The sequence below is a fragment of the Fringilla coelebs genome, assembly GCF_963513975.1.
Source record: "Fringilla coelebs genome assembly, chromosome: Z".
In the NCBI taxonomy this organism is placed as follows: Eukaryota; Metazoa; Chordata; class Aves; order Passeriformes; family Fringillidae; genus Fringilla; species Fringilla coelebs.
Window position 1 is genome coordinate 855,556 of NC_140031.1, and position 18,440 is coordinate 873,995.

Here is an 18,440-nt window from a genome sequence, read left to right on the forward strand (position 1 = left end):
GGACAGGAGCTCTGAGCAGGGACAGGAGCTCTGAACAGCTGGGACAGGAGCTCTGAACAGGGACAGGAGCTCTGAGCTGGGACAGGAGCTCTGAGCAGGGACAGGAGCTCTGAACAGCTGGGACAGGAGCTCTGAGCTGGGACAGGAGCTCTGAACAGGGACAGGAGCTCTGAACAGGGACAGGAGCTCGGAACAGCTGGGACAGGAGCTCTGAGCTGGGACAGGAGCTCTGAACAGCTGGGACAGGAGCTCTGAACAGGGACAGGAGCTCTGAGCTGGGACAGGAGCTCTGAGCAGGGACAGGAGCTCTGAACAGCTGGGACAGGAGCTCTGAGCTGGGACAGGAGCTCTGAGCAGGGACAGGAGCTCTGAACAGCTGGGACAGGAGCTCTGAACAGGGACAGGAGCTCTGAGCTGGGACAGGAGCTCTGAGCAGGGACAGGAGCTCTGAACAGCTGGGACAGGAGCTCTGAGCTGGGACAGGAGCTCTGAACAGGGACAGGAGCTCTGAACAGGGACAGGAGCTCGGAACAGCTGGGACAGGAGCTCTGAGCTGGGACAGGAGCTCTGAACAGCTGGGACAGGAGCTCTGAACAGGGACAGGAGCTCTGAGCTGGGACAGGAGCTCTGAGCAGGGACAGGAGCTCTGAACAGCTGGGACAGGAGCTCTGAGCTGGGACAGGAGCTCTGAACAGGGACAGGAGCTCTGAACAGGGACAGGAGCTCGGAACAGCTGGGACAGGAGCTCTGAGCTGGGACAGGAGCTCTGAACAGGGACAGGAGCTCGGAACAGCTGGGACAGGAGCTCTGAGCTGGGACAGGAGCTCTGAGCAGGGACAGGAGCTCTGAACAGCTGGGACAGGAGCTCGGAACAGCTGGGACAGGAGCTCTGAGCAGCTGGGACAGGAGCTCTGAGCAGCTGGGACAGGAGCTCTGAGCTGGGATAGGAGCTCTGAGCTGGGACAGGAGCTCTGAGCAGGGACAGGAGCTCTGAACAGGGACAGGAGCTCTGAGCTGGGACAGGAGCTCTGAGCTGGGACAGGAGCTCTGAACAGCTGGGACAGGAGCTCTGAACAGGGACAGGAGCTCGGAACAGCTGGGACAGGAGCTCTGAACAGGGACAGGAGCTCTGAGCAGGGACAGGAGCTCTGAGATGGGACAGGAGCTCTGAGCAGGGACAGGAGCTCTGAACAGCTGGGACAGGAGCTCTGAACAGGGACAGGAGCTCTGAGCAGGGACAGGAGCTCTGAACAGGGACAGGAGCTCGGAACAGCTGGGACAGGAGCTCTGAGCTGGGACAGGAGCTCTGAACAGGGACAGGAGCTCTGAACAGGGACAGGAGCTCTGAGCAGGGACAGGAGCTCTGAGCAGGGACAGGAGCTCTGAACAGGGACAGGAGCTCTGAACAGGGACAGGAGCTCGGAACAGGGACAGGAGCTCTGAACAGCTGGGAAAGGAGCTCTGAACAGGGACAGGAGCTCTGAGCAGGGACAGGAGCTCTGAACAGGGACAGGAGCTCGGAACAGCTGGGAAAGGAGCTCTGAACAGGGACAGGAGCTCTGAGCAGGGACAGGAGCTCTGAACAGCTGGGACAGGAGCTCTGAACAGCTGGGACAGGAGCTCTGAGCAGGGACAGGAGCCCTGAGCAGGGACAGGAGCTCTGAACAGGGACAGGAGCCCTGAGCTGCCCGCTGGCCGGGGCTCTGTGCTCGGCGCTCCGACCCGCCGCAGCTGGAGGTGCTGGAGGGCCAGCACGGCACTGCGGGTGTCTGCAGCCCTCGCCCTGGGCTCTCACAGCGCCCCAGCCCGCGCTGGGTCACCCCTCCACCAGCCCCCCGTCCGCGGCTCGACCTCGGCGGCCCACAGGTGGCCGAGCCCGCGGGCCGGGAGCGCAGCAGCGGGAGCGGTCCGCGATGAACACGGGCTGTGCGCACCGCCGGCCCCGAACCCGCCACCGGCACGGCTCTCGGCATCCCACGGCGGACGGCAGCGGCCACGGGGCCCCGCAGGAGGAGCCCCACAAAACCACCGGGGCGCTCGTCCGGCCGGCGGGAGGGAGTGCGGACAGCGGGGCGGCGTTCGGCCGGGGGCAGGACGGCTGCCCAGCGTTTAAAACGTAAGAGTAAAAAGTTTGGTAGTGGGAGGGGGAGTCCTGTGTTTTTCTCGCCGAGGGAAAGCGAGGAAGTGGGAAAGGGGGCAGGGAGGAGGTGAAGAAGGGCCGGCAGGGAGGTGGGGATGGGACCGGGGTCAGGGGGGCCGTAAAGGGCGGGGGGGTGGGGAGGGAGCCCGGGAAGGAGGGGAAGGGAGCGGGGGAGGAGCCCGCGAAGGGGCCGGGGAAGGAGCCCGGGAAGGTGGGGAAGTGACCGGGAAGCGGCCGGGAAGGGGCGGGGAGGGAGCCCGGGAGGGGATCCCAGCGCAGCGGGCGGGCGGGAGCCGGGAGCGGATGTTACCTGGGCCGCCGTCCGGGCGCGGCCCGAGGCCGCCGTGAGGGGCGGCGGCGGCGGGGGAAGGCCCGGGCCTCCGCCCCCTCCCCTCCGCGCGGCGGGGCGGGGCGGGGCGGCGCTCGCGGGCGCCGGGGGCAGCGGCCGCCCGCTGCCGGCCGCCCCCGCCGCCTCCTGCCGGCGGTGGCCGCGGTGGCCGCGCCGCTCGCGGTTTGTTTGTTGTCGCTGTCGCTGTCGCGGCCGCCGCCGACACGTCCGGGCCGCCGCCGCCGCCGCGCATGCGCCACATCCGGGTCCCGCGGCGCCTGCGCGGCGCCCAGAGGGGCGCGGGCGGGCGCGTTGTGTTTATGGTTGGCGGGCGGCGCTCCAGCGGCGCGGGGAGCGGCCGGGCCCGGCTGCGGCGGTCACGGGATCCGTGACGTGGAGAGCCCCGCACCGGGACCGGGACCGGGATGCACCGCCGGGATTTGGCCTGCTCCGGCTCCCACCTGAGCCGGTTCACCCCTCCTGAGTCGGACTGGTCACCGATGGACCCTGCTCTCCCGTTCCGCCGGGCCGGGCCGGGCCCTGCCTGCCGGGCCTCCCCGGGCACCTCCCGGGCCGGCACTCCAACCCTCCCTGGGCAGTTCCAGTTCCTGACCTCCCCTTCCATGGGTAAATTCCTGCTGGTGTCCACCCTGACCCTCCCCATGCCCAGCCTGAGGCCGTTCCCTCTGCTCCTGTCCCTGTTCCCTGGAGCACAGCCCGACCCCCCGGCTGTCCCCTCCTGTCAGGAGCTGTGCAGAGTCACAAGGGCCCCCCTGAGCCTCCTTTGCTCCAGGCTCAGCCCCTTCCCAGCTCCCTCAGCCTCTCCTGGGGCTCCAGCCCCTGCCCAGCTCCGTTCCCTGCCCTGGACACGCTCCAGCCCCTCGGGTCCGTTCCAGCGGCGGCTCCAGCGCGGGGACACCCGGGGCTGTGAGGGTGACCTGGGAACAAAACCCCAACAAATGCACAGCCCCACACGTGAAACATTTATCAGATCAGAGAACGCTGAGATGGAGTGGATTGAAAAGAACCATACGGCTCCTCCATTCCACCCCCTGCCATGGGCAGGGACCCCTTCCACTGTCCCAGGCTGCTCCAAGCCCTGTCCAGCCTGGCCTTGGACACTGCCAGGGATCCAGGGGCAGCCACAGCTGCTCTGGGCACCCTGGGCCAGGGCCTGCCCACCCTGCCAGCCAGCAATTCCTCATTCCCAATATCCCATCTGGCCCTGCCCTCTGGCCCTGGGAAGCCATTCCCTGGTTGCTGTCCCTCCCTGCCTTGTGCCCAGTCCCTGTGCAGCTCTCCTGGAGCCCCTTGAGGCCCTGGCAGGGGCTCTGAGGTGTCCCTGGAGCCTTCTCTTGTGCAGGTGAGCAGCCCCAGCTGTGCCAGGCTGGCTCCAGAGCACAGGGGCTCCAGCCCTGGCAGCATCTCCGTGCCCTCCTCTGCACTGGCTCCAGCAGCTCCAGGTCCTGGTGCTGTTGGAGCCAGGGCTGGGGCAGCTCTGCAGGTGGGGTCTCACCTGGGCACGGGGCAGAATCCCCCGGGCAGGGCCGGGCTGTGCTCCCGCAGCAGCCCCAGCGATGCCGCCCTGCGCTCGGCGCTGCTTCCCCTCCCACGGCTCCGGCCGGCACCAGCAAAGCGCCCGGAGCGGCTCCGCCGGAGAGGAAAAGGGATTTCAGCGCCGGGATGTGGTTACACCTTCCTGCCTTTCTCAGCGGCCATTTGAGTACCGAACAGAATGGGAAAAGGTGTGCGGAGTGCCTCATGCCCTGGAAAACGCAACGTAGTTTTGCTGAATACCGGGGGATTTGGGCAAGGTGCTGGCGTGCTGTGGCAGCCACTCTAATGAGAACCAAGAATAACGGGAATTTTAAACATTTGTTATATATCAAAATTTGCTGCTCACACTGCTCAGTCATTTATAGTCACTTCCCCATCCCGAGGGCAGGGTCCCACCGCGGCAGTGCCCCGGGCCGCCACCGCGGACCGGCCCCGCGGCGGCACCGCCCTGTCCCGGCGCGATGGAACGGCCCTAATTAAACAGGTAATGAGCCAGCCCGGCCTCTGTGCGGGCCACCGCAGCACAATGTCACACCAGAGCCACCCCAGCACCAATGTCACACCAGAGCCACTCCCAGCACCAATGTCACACCAGAGCTGTCCCCAGCACCAATGTCACACCAGAGCTGTCCCCAGTGTCACAGCAGAGCTGTCCCCACAGCACCAATGTCACACCAGAGCCACCCACAGCACCAATGTCACACCAGAGCTGTCCCCAGCACCAATGTCACACCAGAGCCACCCCAGCACCAATGTCACAGCAGAGCTGTCCCCAGCACCAATGTCACACCAGAGCTGTCCCCATAGCACCAATGTCACACCAGAGCTGTCCCCAGCACCAATGTCACACCAGAGCTGTCCCCATAGCACCAATGTCACAGCAGAGCTGTCCCCAGCACCAATGTCACACCAGAGCTGTCCCCACAGCACCAATGTCACACCAGAGCTGTCCCCATAGCACCAATGTCACACCAGAGCTGTCCCCATAGCACCAATGTCACACCAGAGCTGTCCCCACAGCACCAATGTCACAGCAGAGCTGTCCCCACAGCACCAATGTCACACCAGAGCTGTCCCACAGCACCAGTGTCACAGCAGAGCTGTCCCCACAGCACCAATGTCACACCAGAGCTGTCCCCAGCACAATGTCACACCAGAGCACTCAGCGGTGTCCCCAGAGCTGCGGGTGCTGTGCCCTGTGCCCTCAAACCCCTCTGCCCCAAGGTGCCCATGGCCGCTGCTGTGTGCCCCAAATCCCTCGGGTCACAGTCCTGTGTTTGTAATAAATAATAGTAATCATAATTGTAAATTAATTATTCAATAATAAAGACTGCACCAAGCTGCCCCCTGTGCCACCCTGTGGGTTTCAGGGGACCTGTGGCAGTCCTGCCCCTGGCCAGAGCACACACTTCTGGAACCAAACCACCCCGGGGGAATGGCTGATGTGCTGTTCCTTACAAACCACACAACTCAGGCAGAGACAACCCTTCTTAAAGTCTGTTAAAAAAACCCAACAAAACCAAACAGAAATACAACAAAAACAACAACAAAAAAACCCCAAACCAAACCAAACAACCCAAAACAAACAAAAAAAGAAAAAAAACCCCAAAAGTCCTGCCCAAACCAAACAGAATGAAAACCCAAAACCATCAAAAGCCCCAGAAACAAACCCCAAAAAAACCCCAAACAAAACAAACCAAACCAAAAAACCACCCCAAAACCCCACGGAACAAACAACAACAACAAAAAAGGTAATGTTTGTGTTTCTGCACGGGCAGCTGCAGAGTCCCACCTGGGCCACGGGTGACCGCAAGGCTGGGACACCCACAGCTGGATTTCCCAGCTGGAATTCCCTTCCCAGCTGGGTTTAGCCCCCACAGCTGGATTTCCCAGCTGCATTTCCCTTCCCAGCCGGGTTTAGCCCCCACAGCTGGATTTCCCAGCTGGATTTCCCTTCCCAGCTGGGTTTAGCACTCACAGCTGGATTTCCCAGCTGGAATTCCCTTCCCAGCCGGGTTTAGCCCCCACAGCTGGATTTCCCTTCCCAGCTGGGTTTAGCCCCCACAGCTGGATTTCCCTTCCCAGCCGGGTTTAGCACCCACAGATGGATTTCCCAGCTGGAATTCCCTTCCCAGCCGGGTTCAGCACCCACAGCTGGATTTCCCTTCCCAGCTGGGTTTAGCCCCCACAGCTGGATTTCCCAGCTGCATTTCCCTTCCCAGCCGGGTTTAGCACCCACAGCTGGATTTCCCAGCTGGGTTTAGCACCCACAGCTGGATTTCCCAGCTGCATTTCCCTTCCCAGCCGGGTTTAGCACCCACAGCTGGATTTCCCAGCTGGGTTTAGCCCCCACAGCTGCATTTCCCAGCTGGAATTCCCTTCCCAGCCGGGTTTAGCCCCCACAGCTGCATTTCCCAGCTGGATTTCCCTTCCCAGCTGGGTTTAGCCCCCACAGCTGGATTTCCCAGCTGGAATTCCCTTCCCAGCCGGGTTTAGCCCCCACAGCTGGATTTCCCAGCTGGAATTCCCTTCCCAGCTGGGTTTAGCACCCACAGCTGGATTTCCCAGCTGCATTTCCCTTCCCAGCCGGGTTTAGCCCCCACAGCTGCATTTCCCAGCTGGAATTCCCTTCCCAGCCGGGTTTAGCCCCCACAGCTGGATTTCCCAGCTGGAATTCCCTTCCCAGCCGGGTTTAGCCCCCACAGCTGGATTTCCCAGCTGGAATTCCCTTCCCAGCCGGGTTTAGCCCCCACAGCTGGATTTCCCAGCTGGAATTCCCTTCCCAGCTGGGTTTAGCACCCACAGCTGGATTTCCCAGCTGCATTTCCCTTCCCAGCCGGGTTTAGCCCCCACAGCTGCATTTCCCAGCTGGAATTCCCTTCCCAGCCGGGTTTAGCCCCCACAGCTGGATTTCCCAGCTGGAATTCCCTTCCCAGCCGGGTTTAGCCCCCACAGCTGGATTTCCCAGCTGGAATTCCCTTCCCAGCCGGGTTTAGCCCCCACAGCTGGATTTCCCAGCTGCATTTCCCTTCCCAGCTGGGTTTAGCCCCCACAGCTGGATTTCCCTTCCCAGCTGGGTTTAGCCCCCACAGCTGGATTTCCCATCTGCATTTCCCTTCCCAGCTGGGTTTAGCACCCACAGCTGGATTTCCCATCTGGAATTCCCTTCCCAGCCGGGTTTAGCCCCCGCACCAGGCTCGGGCTCTCCGTGCTCCCCTCGGAGCACACCTCGGAGCGCACCACAGAGCACAGCTGCATTTCTGTCTGCAGGGACCCCTCTCCACCTTTCCCCCAGCCCCTGCTGCCCTCAGCAAAGGGGTGTGCACCTCCCTCCCCTGCCCGGGCCCACCCTGCCCCAGGAGCATCCCTGCTCTCACAAAACTCTCCACATCTCGTTTCCTCCCCCTTCCTTCCTCTTCCCCACAGCGTGAAAAGCTTATTCTGCAGTTTTAAGCGGTCCTTCTGCTGGTAACAGCTAAAAAAAAGGGAACTAAACCTAGAGGAACTCTTCCAGGAAGGCGGAAGGATGTTTAAAATGAGTTGTTTGGAGCTTCAAAATGATTTAGAAAGTCTTCCTTTACATACCCAGTGCTTGTTAAACCTCCCTCATGGTCCAGAGCAGAGTCCTCATCGGCTGTCAGGGAAAACCCTGGGGCACATCTGTGGGAATGCAGAGGATTCCTGGTCTCTGGTAACCCACAGATGATTAATGGAAAGATAAACTCATTGAGAACACAGGCAATTGATGGTCCAAACCTTTCCTGACCAGCACACATGTTCCCGTTAATTTAATTCAGGCTTCATTAGCAGTCAGAATTACGAGGTAATTTGTATCCAGACTTTCAGCAGAGTGGAGCAGGGTAGGAGACTAGAAAGCTGCAAAAGGCAAGCTTCAGAGACAGCAGAACTGTGATTAGAGCTAAGCACAGCTATAAGGTTGGTTAGCAACAAAATTTATGAAAGAGGTAAAAAAGTAAGGACAAATAGAGCCATGGTTTGTGTATTAACGCTTGCCTAGAAGAACTCTTTAAGTTGCAGAAAAGTGTATCTAGTGAGATATTAGGAAGTTTTAAGCTTAATAATGGAGGTTTGGGCATTGTGTTTCAGAGCCTACAAGCAGGTGTTGTGTTTGAAACAAGCAGGCCAAAGGTGCGTGTGCTTATGGTGATTAAATATTGTTTAACCAGAGACACGTGTGCTTATAGTGACTAAACATAACTACTGCTAATGTGCTTTTGCTTTGTGTGATCAGTCAGAAAACCTTTAAAGTAAGTTGTAACATTTTTAGTTTGCTACCTAAGATGTGAGCTAATAGCATCTTTCCATTGTCACAACTACGCAACGAGACCGATGGTGGAAAATAAAACAGCTCAAGAGGCATTTCCAGTAATTGAGTCTCGTTTGTAATTCGTACACAGCCCCCAGCCAGCAACAAATCCCTCCACCTCCGCAGCATGGGGATGTTGGTGTGGTTCAGTTCTGATTTACTGTCAGCACAGGCAGACAGGGTCTGCGCAGGGTGGGGACAGCCGTGGGACTCACCTTGCTCCGTGCAGCCAGACCCTGGGAATGTCACCCTGCTCCTGTCAGCCCAGCAGGAACAGCTCTGGCCCTGCACTCACACCTGGGAATGTCATCACCCTGCTCCTGTGGCCCTGCACTCACACCTGGGAATGTCACCCTGCTCCTCTGGCCCTGCACTCACACCTGGAATGTCATCACCCTGCTCCTCTGGCCCTGCACTCACACCTGGGAATGTCACCCTGCTCCTCTGGCACTGCTAAAACTACCAAAAGTAGTTTTAAAAGTAATTAAGACATTTAAAATGCAGTGCTCTAAGTTTGTGTGTTATGCTATAATTAACTAAAAAAGCTTACACTGTAGCATGAATATATAAGATAAAATATTTAAAGATGAAGTTCACGTTGACAGTTTTATTAGATAATAAATCCTTAAAAGGTTTTGTAACTAGAAGTCTTGTGACCTTCTGAGCTGTGCTATGAAGATGTGAGCTGAACTCACCTTTCTACTTATGTAAAAGATAAAAAACATAAACCGCATGATCAAAAATAATTCAAAAGTCTCATCTCAGTTCAAAATTCCTCACGGCTTCAGATCAGCACTTTCAGCTAAAATTTGGGAAACCCCATCTTCTAGCTGGAGGTGGGGAGGAGAGGGGATAAAAGCAGGCTCTGTGTGTGCCTTAAGGGAAGGAGTGAAGTCCCTGCAGGACAGACTGAGCAGGTGCAGGTGCCATCCCCACGGGGGCAGACACAAATGTGCCTCCTTCAGGACGATTTGTCCTTTAATTGCCCTTGGAGGGACAGTTTAATGAAGGGCACTTGCCACCTGCCCAGAGACCCGCAGAGCGTGCTCCTCACACGTTACTGGGTGTGCAAACCCCGCGCTGATGCTCCAGAGCTTTGAAGGACAGAACTGTCAATCCACGTCCGACAGGAAGCCCAAACTCTATTTATTTATGAGAAAACTTCATCTGCAGGTGTGGAAGGAGAGGAGCTCCTGCACCTGAGCCCGGCAGCGCCCGCAGCCACACCCACTGGGCAGAGCTCTCAGAGCTTCATCCATTTCAGCGTCCCCTCAGGCAGAAATCAGAGTGTGTTTCAGAGGGATTTCACTGCCTCACTGCCATCTCCGTGGTCACCAAGTCCTCGTTTTTCACCGCCTAACTGGGATCTTGTCATGAAGTCCTGAGATTTCACTGTTACACTGGGATCTCTGTGGTCACCAAGTCCTCGTTTTTCACTGTCTAACTGGGATCTTGTCATGAAGTCCTGAGATTTCACTGTTACACTGGGATCTCTGTGGACATGAAGTCCTCAGTTATCACAGTTTCGTTGGGATCTCTGTGGTCACAAAGTCCTTGTTTTTCACTGTTTCATTGGGATCTCATTATTAAGTCCTTTTTTTTCACTGTTTCATTGGGATCTTGTTATGAAGTGCTTGTTTTTCACTGTTTCATTGGGACCTCATGATGAAGTCCTTGCTTTTCACTGTTTCACTGGTATCTCATGATTAAGTCCTCTTTTTTCACTGTTTCACTGGTATCTCATGATTAAGTCCTTGCCTTTCACTGTTTCATTGGGATTTCGTGATGAAGTCCTTGTTTTTCACTGTTTCACTGGTATCTGGTGATGAAGTCCTTGTTTTTCACTGTTTCACTGGTATCTCATGATGAAGTCTTTGCTTTTCACTGTTTCATTGGGATCTCGTTATGAAGTCTTTGCTTTTCACTGTTTCACTGGTATCTCCTGATGAACTCCTTGTTTTTCACTGTTTCACTGGTATCTGGTGATGAACTCCTTGTTTTTCACTGTTTCATTGGGATTTTGTGATGAACTCCTTGTTTTTCACTGTTTCACTGGTATCTGGTGATGAACTCCTTGTTTTTCACCGTTTCACTGGTATCTCGTGATGAACTCCTTGTTTTTCACTGTTTCACTGGTATCTGGTGATGAACTCCTTGTTTTTCACAGTTTCACTGGTATCTGGTGATGAACTCCTTGTTTTTCACAGTTTCACTGGTATCTGGTGATGAACTCCTTGTTTTTCACAGTTTCACTGGTATCTGGTGATGAACTCCTTGTTTTTCACAGTTTCACTGGTATCTGGTGATGAACTCCTTGTTTTTCACTGTTTCACTGGTATCTGGTGATGAACTCCTTGTTTTTCACAGTTTCACTGGGATTTCGTGATGAACTCCTTGTTTTTCACAGTTTCACTGGTATCTGGTGATGAACTCCTTGTTTTTCACTGTTTCACTGGTATCTGGTGATGAACTCCTTGTTTTTCACTGTTTCATTGGGACCTTACTATGAAGTCCTTGTTTTTCACTGTTTCACTGGTATCTGGTGATGAACTCCTTGTTTTTCACTGTTTCATTGGGACCTTACTATGAAGTCCTTGTTTTTCACTGTTTCACTGGTATCTGGTGATGAACTCCTTGTTTTTCACTGTTTCACTGGTATCTCATGATGAACTCCTTGCCTTTCACTGTTTCATAGGTATCTCGTGATGAACTCCTTGTTTTTCACTGTTTCACTGGTATCTGGTGATGAACTCCTTGTTTCTCACAGTTTCATCGGGCCCTCTCTGGTGACGACTCCTCGTTTCTCAGTTTTCCTCGGGATCTCGATGGTCATGAAGTCCTGGGCCAGCGTCACCTCCTGTGCTCCCATGGCGCTCTGGGCCTGTTCCTGGAGGCTGGCGAGGCCGTGGGGCGGGTACCGCTGGCTGAAGTGGGTCAGCACCAGCCTCCTGGCGCGGCAGTCCCGGGCGAAGCGCGCGGCGGTGCCGGGCGTGCTGTGCCCGCGCTCGAGCGCCGTGTCCCGCAGGCCGTCGTCCAGCGTGGCCTCGTGCACCAGCAGGTCGGCCAGCTGGCAGAGCCGCCGGGCGCCCGGCCCCACGGGCCCCGAGCAGTCGCCCAGGATGCAGACCTTCCTGCCGGGCAGGGGCGCGGCCAGCACGTCGGCGGGCCGCACCGTCACGCCGCTGCTCAGCACCACCGCTCGGCCGCTCTTCAGCTCCCCGTACAGGGGGCCCGGCGGGACTCCTGCCGGCAGAGGGAAAACAGCCCGTCAGCGCTACGCCAGACACACTGTTACAGCAGGGCCAGCTTAAAAAAACACCACCTGAGGCTGCTGGACATAAAGCTGGCTCGCTGGGAAAAAACACAGCCTCAGTATGAAAATCGATTGGTATTTCAGGTTTTTCGTACAAATTAGGAGCTTGTAACCTTAGCAGGAAGTGTGTTTGAGGAAAATCACGGAACCCTAGAACACCCTCAAAGTTCATCCTGCTATGGGCAGGGACACCTTCCACTGTCCCAGGGTGCTCCAGCCTGGGCTTGGACACTTCCAGGGATGGGGCAGACACATGGAAACTGTCAGGGAAAATATATCAAAAAACCCCAATCATATTGCTGGTATTAAAGTCAAGAAAGAACCATGCAAATACACTGGCCATATGTTTTCCTGAAAGCCAGGCTGAGCTGTTGGCACCTGGCCTTGTCAGCTGTTGCCAGCACGAAAGTGGTCTGTGATATTCCCCGCACCAGGGTCACACACCGGCTCAGAGCGCGGCTTGGGGGCCAGGTGCCAAAATGTCTTTGACAGAAAAGGGAACATTGAGTTAAAACAGGCTACGGAGAGGGACAGCGGCTCGGCCTTGCTAGAACACATAGGGAGGTGGTCATAAAAGAAGTAAAAAGAGGAAAAATAAGGCAAAGTAGCTACCAAGCTCTTCCAGCATCTGCACTTGGAGCTTCCCGGGCCGGGGCTTCTCTTCCAGCACGAAGCCGAAGGAGGGCACGCGGTGGAAGAGGCGGAAGGCTCGCACAGACAGCTCCTCATCCTCCAGCAGCAGGTAGGAGTCTGTTCCCTCATCCAGCTGCAGGACTCGCCCGGGAGGCGCCTGGGCAAGCCCCTCACCTCGGTCCAAACCGGAAAAGTCCCTGAATTCTTCTGGGGGGCACTGGTCCCGCGTGGGGACCAGCTCGTGGACGGCGTAGGGGAGCAGGGACTGGCAGTGGGACAGCTCCAGGCTCCTCCAGAGGAAGCTGCGCAGCCCCAGGGGCCCGTAAATATCAATGGGCACTGCGCTGGCATCGGGGCTCCTCTGGAGGCTGAGCGTGCACAGCAGCCCAGGAAGCCCAAAAATGTGGTCGCCGTGAAGGTGAGTGATGAAAATCTTGGTAATTTTGGCTGTGGAATAGAACAGGAAAAGACAAAGCCAGGAAAAGACAGGAAAATAAACAATGTAACAACTCAGAAATGATGGCTGTTTGGCAAGATGCTTGAAACGAGATGCTTGAAACAAGCAGGGAGCGAAATTAAAACCAGCGCTTAACAGACAAATCCCAACCCAAAAGGTATTTCTTTCTCCACCCCTTCCACACAAGAAAGATTTTGGGCTGACAGGCCAAGAAGAGGCTGCAGAGATGCAAGGTTCAGCTCCTTCTGGGCCAAGCATGGAATGGGCCTGGCTGGTGACATCTGCCGTGTGAAATGCAAGGAAGGGCTGGGAAGCATTTGAGCGTCAATCTTACAGAAAAACTGCAGACTAACGAGGAACACAACGAGGAATTCATGTTGCTCCTTCTAGCCCATGAAATGAGCAAAATTAAAAATAACCCAAACCAAACCAGCATGCAGTTTTGATTTCTGAGTTTTTTAAGAGGCAAGAACCCCACCGCTGCTAACTGGTTTGTTTAAAACAAGAGGAAAAATTGTTCTGTAAATGTGTGGGCTTTCTCTGGTGCCTGGGCTGTCTCAGCCCAGCTGGGCCCTGCCCTCGCTGGGTCAGAAGAGCCCAGAGCTCTCTCGTTGCAGACACGTGTCCTTTAACCAGGCTGCCTCTGTCCCTGCTGAACTCCCATCTCCACACAGCCAGGCACTTCCTCCAGCACTGCTGGGACTGAGACACAGGAGTGACAGAATCTCCTTCTTTTGTTTTAAGATTATTTCAGTAAACAATTTCATAGAAATTACTCCGTCCATCTGTCATTAAATTCCCTGATAGGTTTTGGAGGAGCAGGAGCTTGTATTTCTGTTTGTAACTGACAATTCATTCTTTGGGGGAGAGAAGTCAGCTCTGGCCACTGAGGACTGTGGAAGCACAGTGGCTCTGACAGTGAGGTGAGCTTTATTCCCGATTTATTTGCCAAAAGGTGAAAGTTACCCCCAATACACACAGCCTCGCTTGAAAAGAGACATTTACCCACAGGAAGGCTCACCGCGGGTTTGACTAGAGCTGCCTCCAGGCAAACAACAAACAAACCGTTCCTGTTTTGAGCTGCTCCGCGGGCCGCGTTTGACATTGCCAAGCCCGATGAATGAATTCCGACGGTCCGCGGGAGGCAGCTCTGCGCCGAGGGGCGGTCAGAGACGGCTGCGGAGCAGGTCGGGCAGCCCCGCCCAAGGCAGCCCCGCCGGCGCTCCCTGCCCTGCCTGCCCTGCCCAGCCTGCCCTGCCCTTCCCTTCCCTTCCCTGCCCTGCCCCGCCCAGCCCAGCCTGCCCTTCCCTTCCCTTCCCTTCCCTTCCCTTCCCTTCCCTTCCCTTCCCTTCCCTTCCCTTCCCTTCCCTTCCCTTCCCTTCCCTTCCCTTCCCTTCCCTTCCCTTCCCTTCCCTTCCCTTCCCTTCCCTTCCCTTCCCTTCCCTTCCCTTCCCTTCCCTTCCCTTCCCTTCCCTTCCCTGCCCTGCCCTGCCCTGCCCTGCCCTGCCCTGCCCTGCCCGCCCAGCCCTGCCCTGCCCTGCCCTGCCCGCCCAGCCCAGCCCAGCCCAGCCCAGCCCAGCCCAGCCCTGCCCGCCGACACCCCGGGCTGCGCGGCGGGCCCCTCCCGAACCTGTCCCAGCCCTGATCGAAGGGCACAGACCTGCTCGCAGGTGGCTCTTCATGAGCTGTGTCTGCGTGCCCTCGCCGCAGTCGAAGAGCCAGCACTGCCCTTCCCTGCGCAGCACCAGCGCCGAGGCCCCGCGGGACGGGCACGGGAAGGCCGAGCCCGTGCCCAGGAAGGTGAGCTCCAGGGACATCCCGGGAGGGCAGCACCTGGAACACCGAGCAGGTACTGCTGGAACACGGAACACAGCCCAGGTACTGCTGGAACACGGAACACAGCCCAGGTACTGCTGGAACACAGAACACAGAACACAGAACACAGAACACAGAACACAGGACACAGAACACAGAACACAGAACACAGCCCAGGTACTGCTGGAACACAGAACACAGCCCAGGTACTGCTGGAACACAGAACACAGAACACAGCCCAGGTACTGCTGGAACACAGAACACAGAACACAGCCCAGGTACTGCTGGAACACAGAACACAGAACACGGAACACAGAACACAGAACACAGAACACAGAACACAGAACACAGCCCAGGTACTGCTGGAACACAGAACACAGAACACAGAACACAGAACACAGAACACAGAACACAGCCCAGGTACTGCTGGAACACAGAACACAGAACACAGAACACAGAACACAGCCCAGGTACTGCTGGAACACAGACCAGCTGCCTGCTGGAACAGGGAACATGGGTGCCAGGGTCTGTGACAGGGACAGCATCCAGGGAACACATGGAGCCATGCCAGGGAGGGCTAGGTTGGATATCAGGGAAAGGCTCTTCCCCAGAGGCTGCTGGCACTGCCCAGGCTCCCCAGGGATGGGCACAGCCCCGAGGCTGCCAGAGCTCCAGGAGCCTTTGGACAGCACTGCCAGGGATGGACAGGGTGGGATTGCTGGGGGTCTGTGCAGGGCAGGAGCTGGGCTGGGTGATCCTGGTGGGTCCCTTCCAACTTGGGATATTCTGTGATTTGATGTATTTGTGCAGGGAAACCGACAAACATCTTTGTTTGAAGTGAAGGCATCCTCATAAAATTCCCTTTCCCTTAAAACATAAAAGTAAAACCTGCCTAGAGCAGGATATGACTTTCAGACAACACATTATTTAAAAGCAGAGATTTCCTTCTTATGTCCTGGAAGACTGAAAACACACAGCCCAAGCACAAAGACCTGTGTGGCTTCCCAGGGAAAACAGCCCCATCCAGTTGGAACAGCTCTAAGCTCAAACCCCACCCACCCAATAAATAAATAAATAATTTATTTCCTCTGAGCTCTGTTTAAATGTTGACTTTTCCTGCGTGAGCCTTCCCTCGAGGAGCCTTTCGGGATGAGTTTCCCCGAGCAGCCTCTGCTGACATTTAAGCACCGTTCCCGGATTTCGGGAGCGGGCAGCCCGGAGGCGCAGAGGGGGAGGGTCCCTTCCCGCAGAGCCCTGGCGAGGCAGGGGTGAGCCGCGGGCACAGCCAGGGAGCAGTTCCACCCCCGGAGCCGTGCCCCAGCGGCTGATGTGTCGGACGGTGTGTGCCTGAGGGGCCCGGCAGGAGCAGGGCACGGCGGACAGCCCGCTGCCCTCCCACCGCACCGGGTGGGCTCCCTCCAGCCCTAGGCACCCCTGAATTCGCCCCTGCCTTCTTTTCAGCAGGATTTAAAACGTCAGGTGCCTTAATGTCTTCAGATATCTTTCAAAATAATTTCTCAAGATCAGTTGTTTTTAGAGGAGTTTCCACAGCCTCCCAGTTTTTCTTCCCTGGGAGGGTGGGCAGGCCCTGGCCCAGGGTGCCCAGAGCAGCTGTGGCTGCCCTTGGATCCCTGGCAGTGTCCAAGGCCAGGTTGGACAGGGCTTGGAGCAGCCTGGGATGGTGGAAGGGGTCCCTGCCCATGGCAGGGGGTGGCACTGGACGGGCTTTGAGAAGCCTGTAACACGAAGCATTCCAGGATTCCGGAATTCCAGAAGAAAGCACTCTCTTGCCAGGTGGGCTTGCAGGGTCCTCCCAAGCACTACAAGGTGCAACCTGACCTTGGGGGCTCGGGGGGAGCCGTGATTCACGTCCATCTCAGACCAAATGCAGAAATAAACACTTTGCAAATGCAAATATTTGAATTTTCATTTTCCTCAGTGTAAAATCATGGGATCATACAAGAATTGAATGGTTTGGTTGGAAGGAACCTTGAAAATACTTGTACTACAACCCCCTGCCATGGGCAGGGACACCTTCCACTGTCCCAGGCTGCTCCAAGCCCTGTCCAGCCTGGCCTTGGACACTGCCAGGGATCCAGGGGCAGCCACAGCTGCTCTGGGCACCCTGGGCCAGGGCCTGCCCACCCTCCCAGCCAGCAATTCCTCATTCCCAATATCCCATCTGTCCCTGCCCTCTGGCCCTGGGAAGCCATTCCCTGGCTGCTGTCCCTCCCTGCCTTGTGCCCAGTCCCTGTGCAGCTCTCCTGGAGCCCCTGGAGGCCCCGCCATGGCTCCGAGCTCTCCCTTTCGGCACGGCCGCTCCGAGCTCCCTCAGCCGCCCCGGCTCCGCCCGCGCTCCCGGCCCGGGGCACGCGGTGGGCCCGGCGGGGGCACCGGGACAGCGGGAGGGGCTGTGGGGGCCCGGCCCCGCTCCCGACCCGCCCGGCCCCCGGCCCGGCCCCGCTCCCGACCCGCCCAGCCCCCGGCCCGGCCCCGTTCCAGCCCGGTGGGTCCCGGCCCGGCCCCGTTCCAGCCCGGTGGAACAGGGGTTCCGTTCCCGTGCCGGCCTTACCTCGCGGGCGGTGTCAGGCGGGCGGGGCCGTGCCAGAGCCCGCCCTGCGGTGAGGGAGCGGGGGCGGGCCGCGCCCGGCACCGGCGGGATCGGAACGAGCGAGAGCCGGGGCTGCGCCGGGTCAGGGGTCGGCCCAGGCTGGGGTGAGCACAGGGACAGCCCTGGGAGAAGGACCTGGGGGTGCTGCGGGTGAGAGCTGGACCTGCCCCAGCCTGATCCCCCTGCCCTGCTGCCCTCGCTGGGGGCTCAGCCCAGGCGATATAACAAATGTTTAAAATTCCCGTTATTCTCGGTTCTCATTAGAGTGGCTGCCACAGCACGCCAGCACCTTGCCCAAATCCCCCGGTATTCAGCAAAACTACGTTGCGTTTTCCAGGGCATGAGGCACTCCGCACACCTTTTCCCATTCTGTTCGGTACTCAAAGGGCCGCTGAGAAAGGCAGGAAGGTGTAACAACATCCCGGCGCTGAAATCCCTTTTCCTCTCCGGCGGAGCCGCTCCGGGCGCTTTGCTGGTGCCGGGCGGAGCCGTGGGAGGGGAAGCAGCGCCGAGCGCAGGGCGGCATCGCTGGGGCTGCTGCGGGAGCACAGCCCGGCCCTGCCCGGGGGATTCTGCCCTGTGCCCAGGTGAGACCCCACCTGCAGAGCTGCCCCAGCCCTGGCTCCAACAGCACCAGGACCTGGAGCTGCTGGAGCCAGTGCAGAGGAGGGCACGGAGATGCTGCCAGGGCTGGAGCCCCTGTGCTCTGGAGCCAGCCTGGCACAGCTGGGGCTGCTCACCTGCACAAGAGAAGGCTCCAGGGACACCTCAGAGCCCCTGCCAGGGCCTCAAGGGGCTCCAGGAGAGCTGCACAGGGACTGGGCACAAGGCAGGGAGGGACAGCAGCCAGGGAATGGCTTCCCAGGGCCAGAGGGCAGGGACAGATGGGATATTGGGAATGAGGAATTGCTGGCTGGGAGGGTGGGCAGGCCCTGGCCCAGGGTGCCCAGAGCAGCTGTGGCTGCCCCTGGATCCCTGGAAGTGCCCAAGACCAGGCTGGACAGGGCTTGGAGCAGCCTGGGACAGTGGAAGGTGTTCCTGCACATGACAGGGGGTGGAATGGACGGTCCTTTAGGTTTCCTTCCAACTCAAACCATCTTCAGATTGCATGATTCTAGGAAAAGACCTTAAAGATCATCACATGCAACCATTTACAGAGCCCTCTGGCAAAGGGACTTTTCCCAGTCCTGAACAGATTCAACATTTTCGGGCTTTGTTTTTTCTCAGAATAAAAAACATCAGGTACGACTTAGGCAAAG

At 57.7% G+C, this 18,440-nt stretch overlaps 2 protein-coding genes across 5 annotated transcripts in view; both read right to left on the reverse strand.

Annotated features, from left to right (window-relative positions):
- SMAD4 (SMAD family member 4) overlaps positions 1-2,578 on the reverse strand; it is a 30,806-nt gene extending 28,228 nt beyond the window's left edge. For all 3 annotated transcript variants that reach the window (XM_084225559.1, XM_084225558.1, XM_084225557.1), the window contains exon 1: positions 2,451-2,578. The gene's annotated coding sequence lies outside the window, so the exon portion shown is untranslated. The remainder of the gene's footprint in view (positions 1-2,450) is intronic.
- A 6,903-nt stretch (positions 2,579-9,481) lies between these two features.
- ELAC1 (elaC ribonuclease Z 1) lies at positions 9,482-17,157 on the reverse strand. Of its 2 annotated transcripts, XM_084225121.1 has the most exons (4): positions 17,143-17,157; positions 14,416-14,588; positions 12,278-12,745; positions 9,482-11,595 (listed from the first exon to the last, which is right to left on the reverse strand). In XM_084225121.1, exons 2-4 carry the CDS (start codon positions 14,570-14,572, stop codon positions 11,114-11,116), a joined length of 1,107 nt encoding a protein of 368 aa, XP_084081247.1. In that variant the 5' UTR covers positions 14,573-14,588; positions 17,143-17,157; the 3' UTR covers positions 9,482-11,113. The 2 variants fall into 2 exon arrangements, with proteins under 2 accessions (XP_084081247.1, XP_084081246.1); XM_084225120.1 differs by lacking the exons at positions 14,416-14,588; positions 17,143-17,157 and having other exon boundaries at positions 12,278-13,977.
- Positions 17,158-18,440: the final 1,283 nt, after the last annotated feature.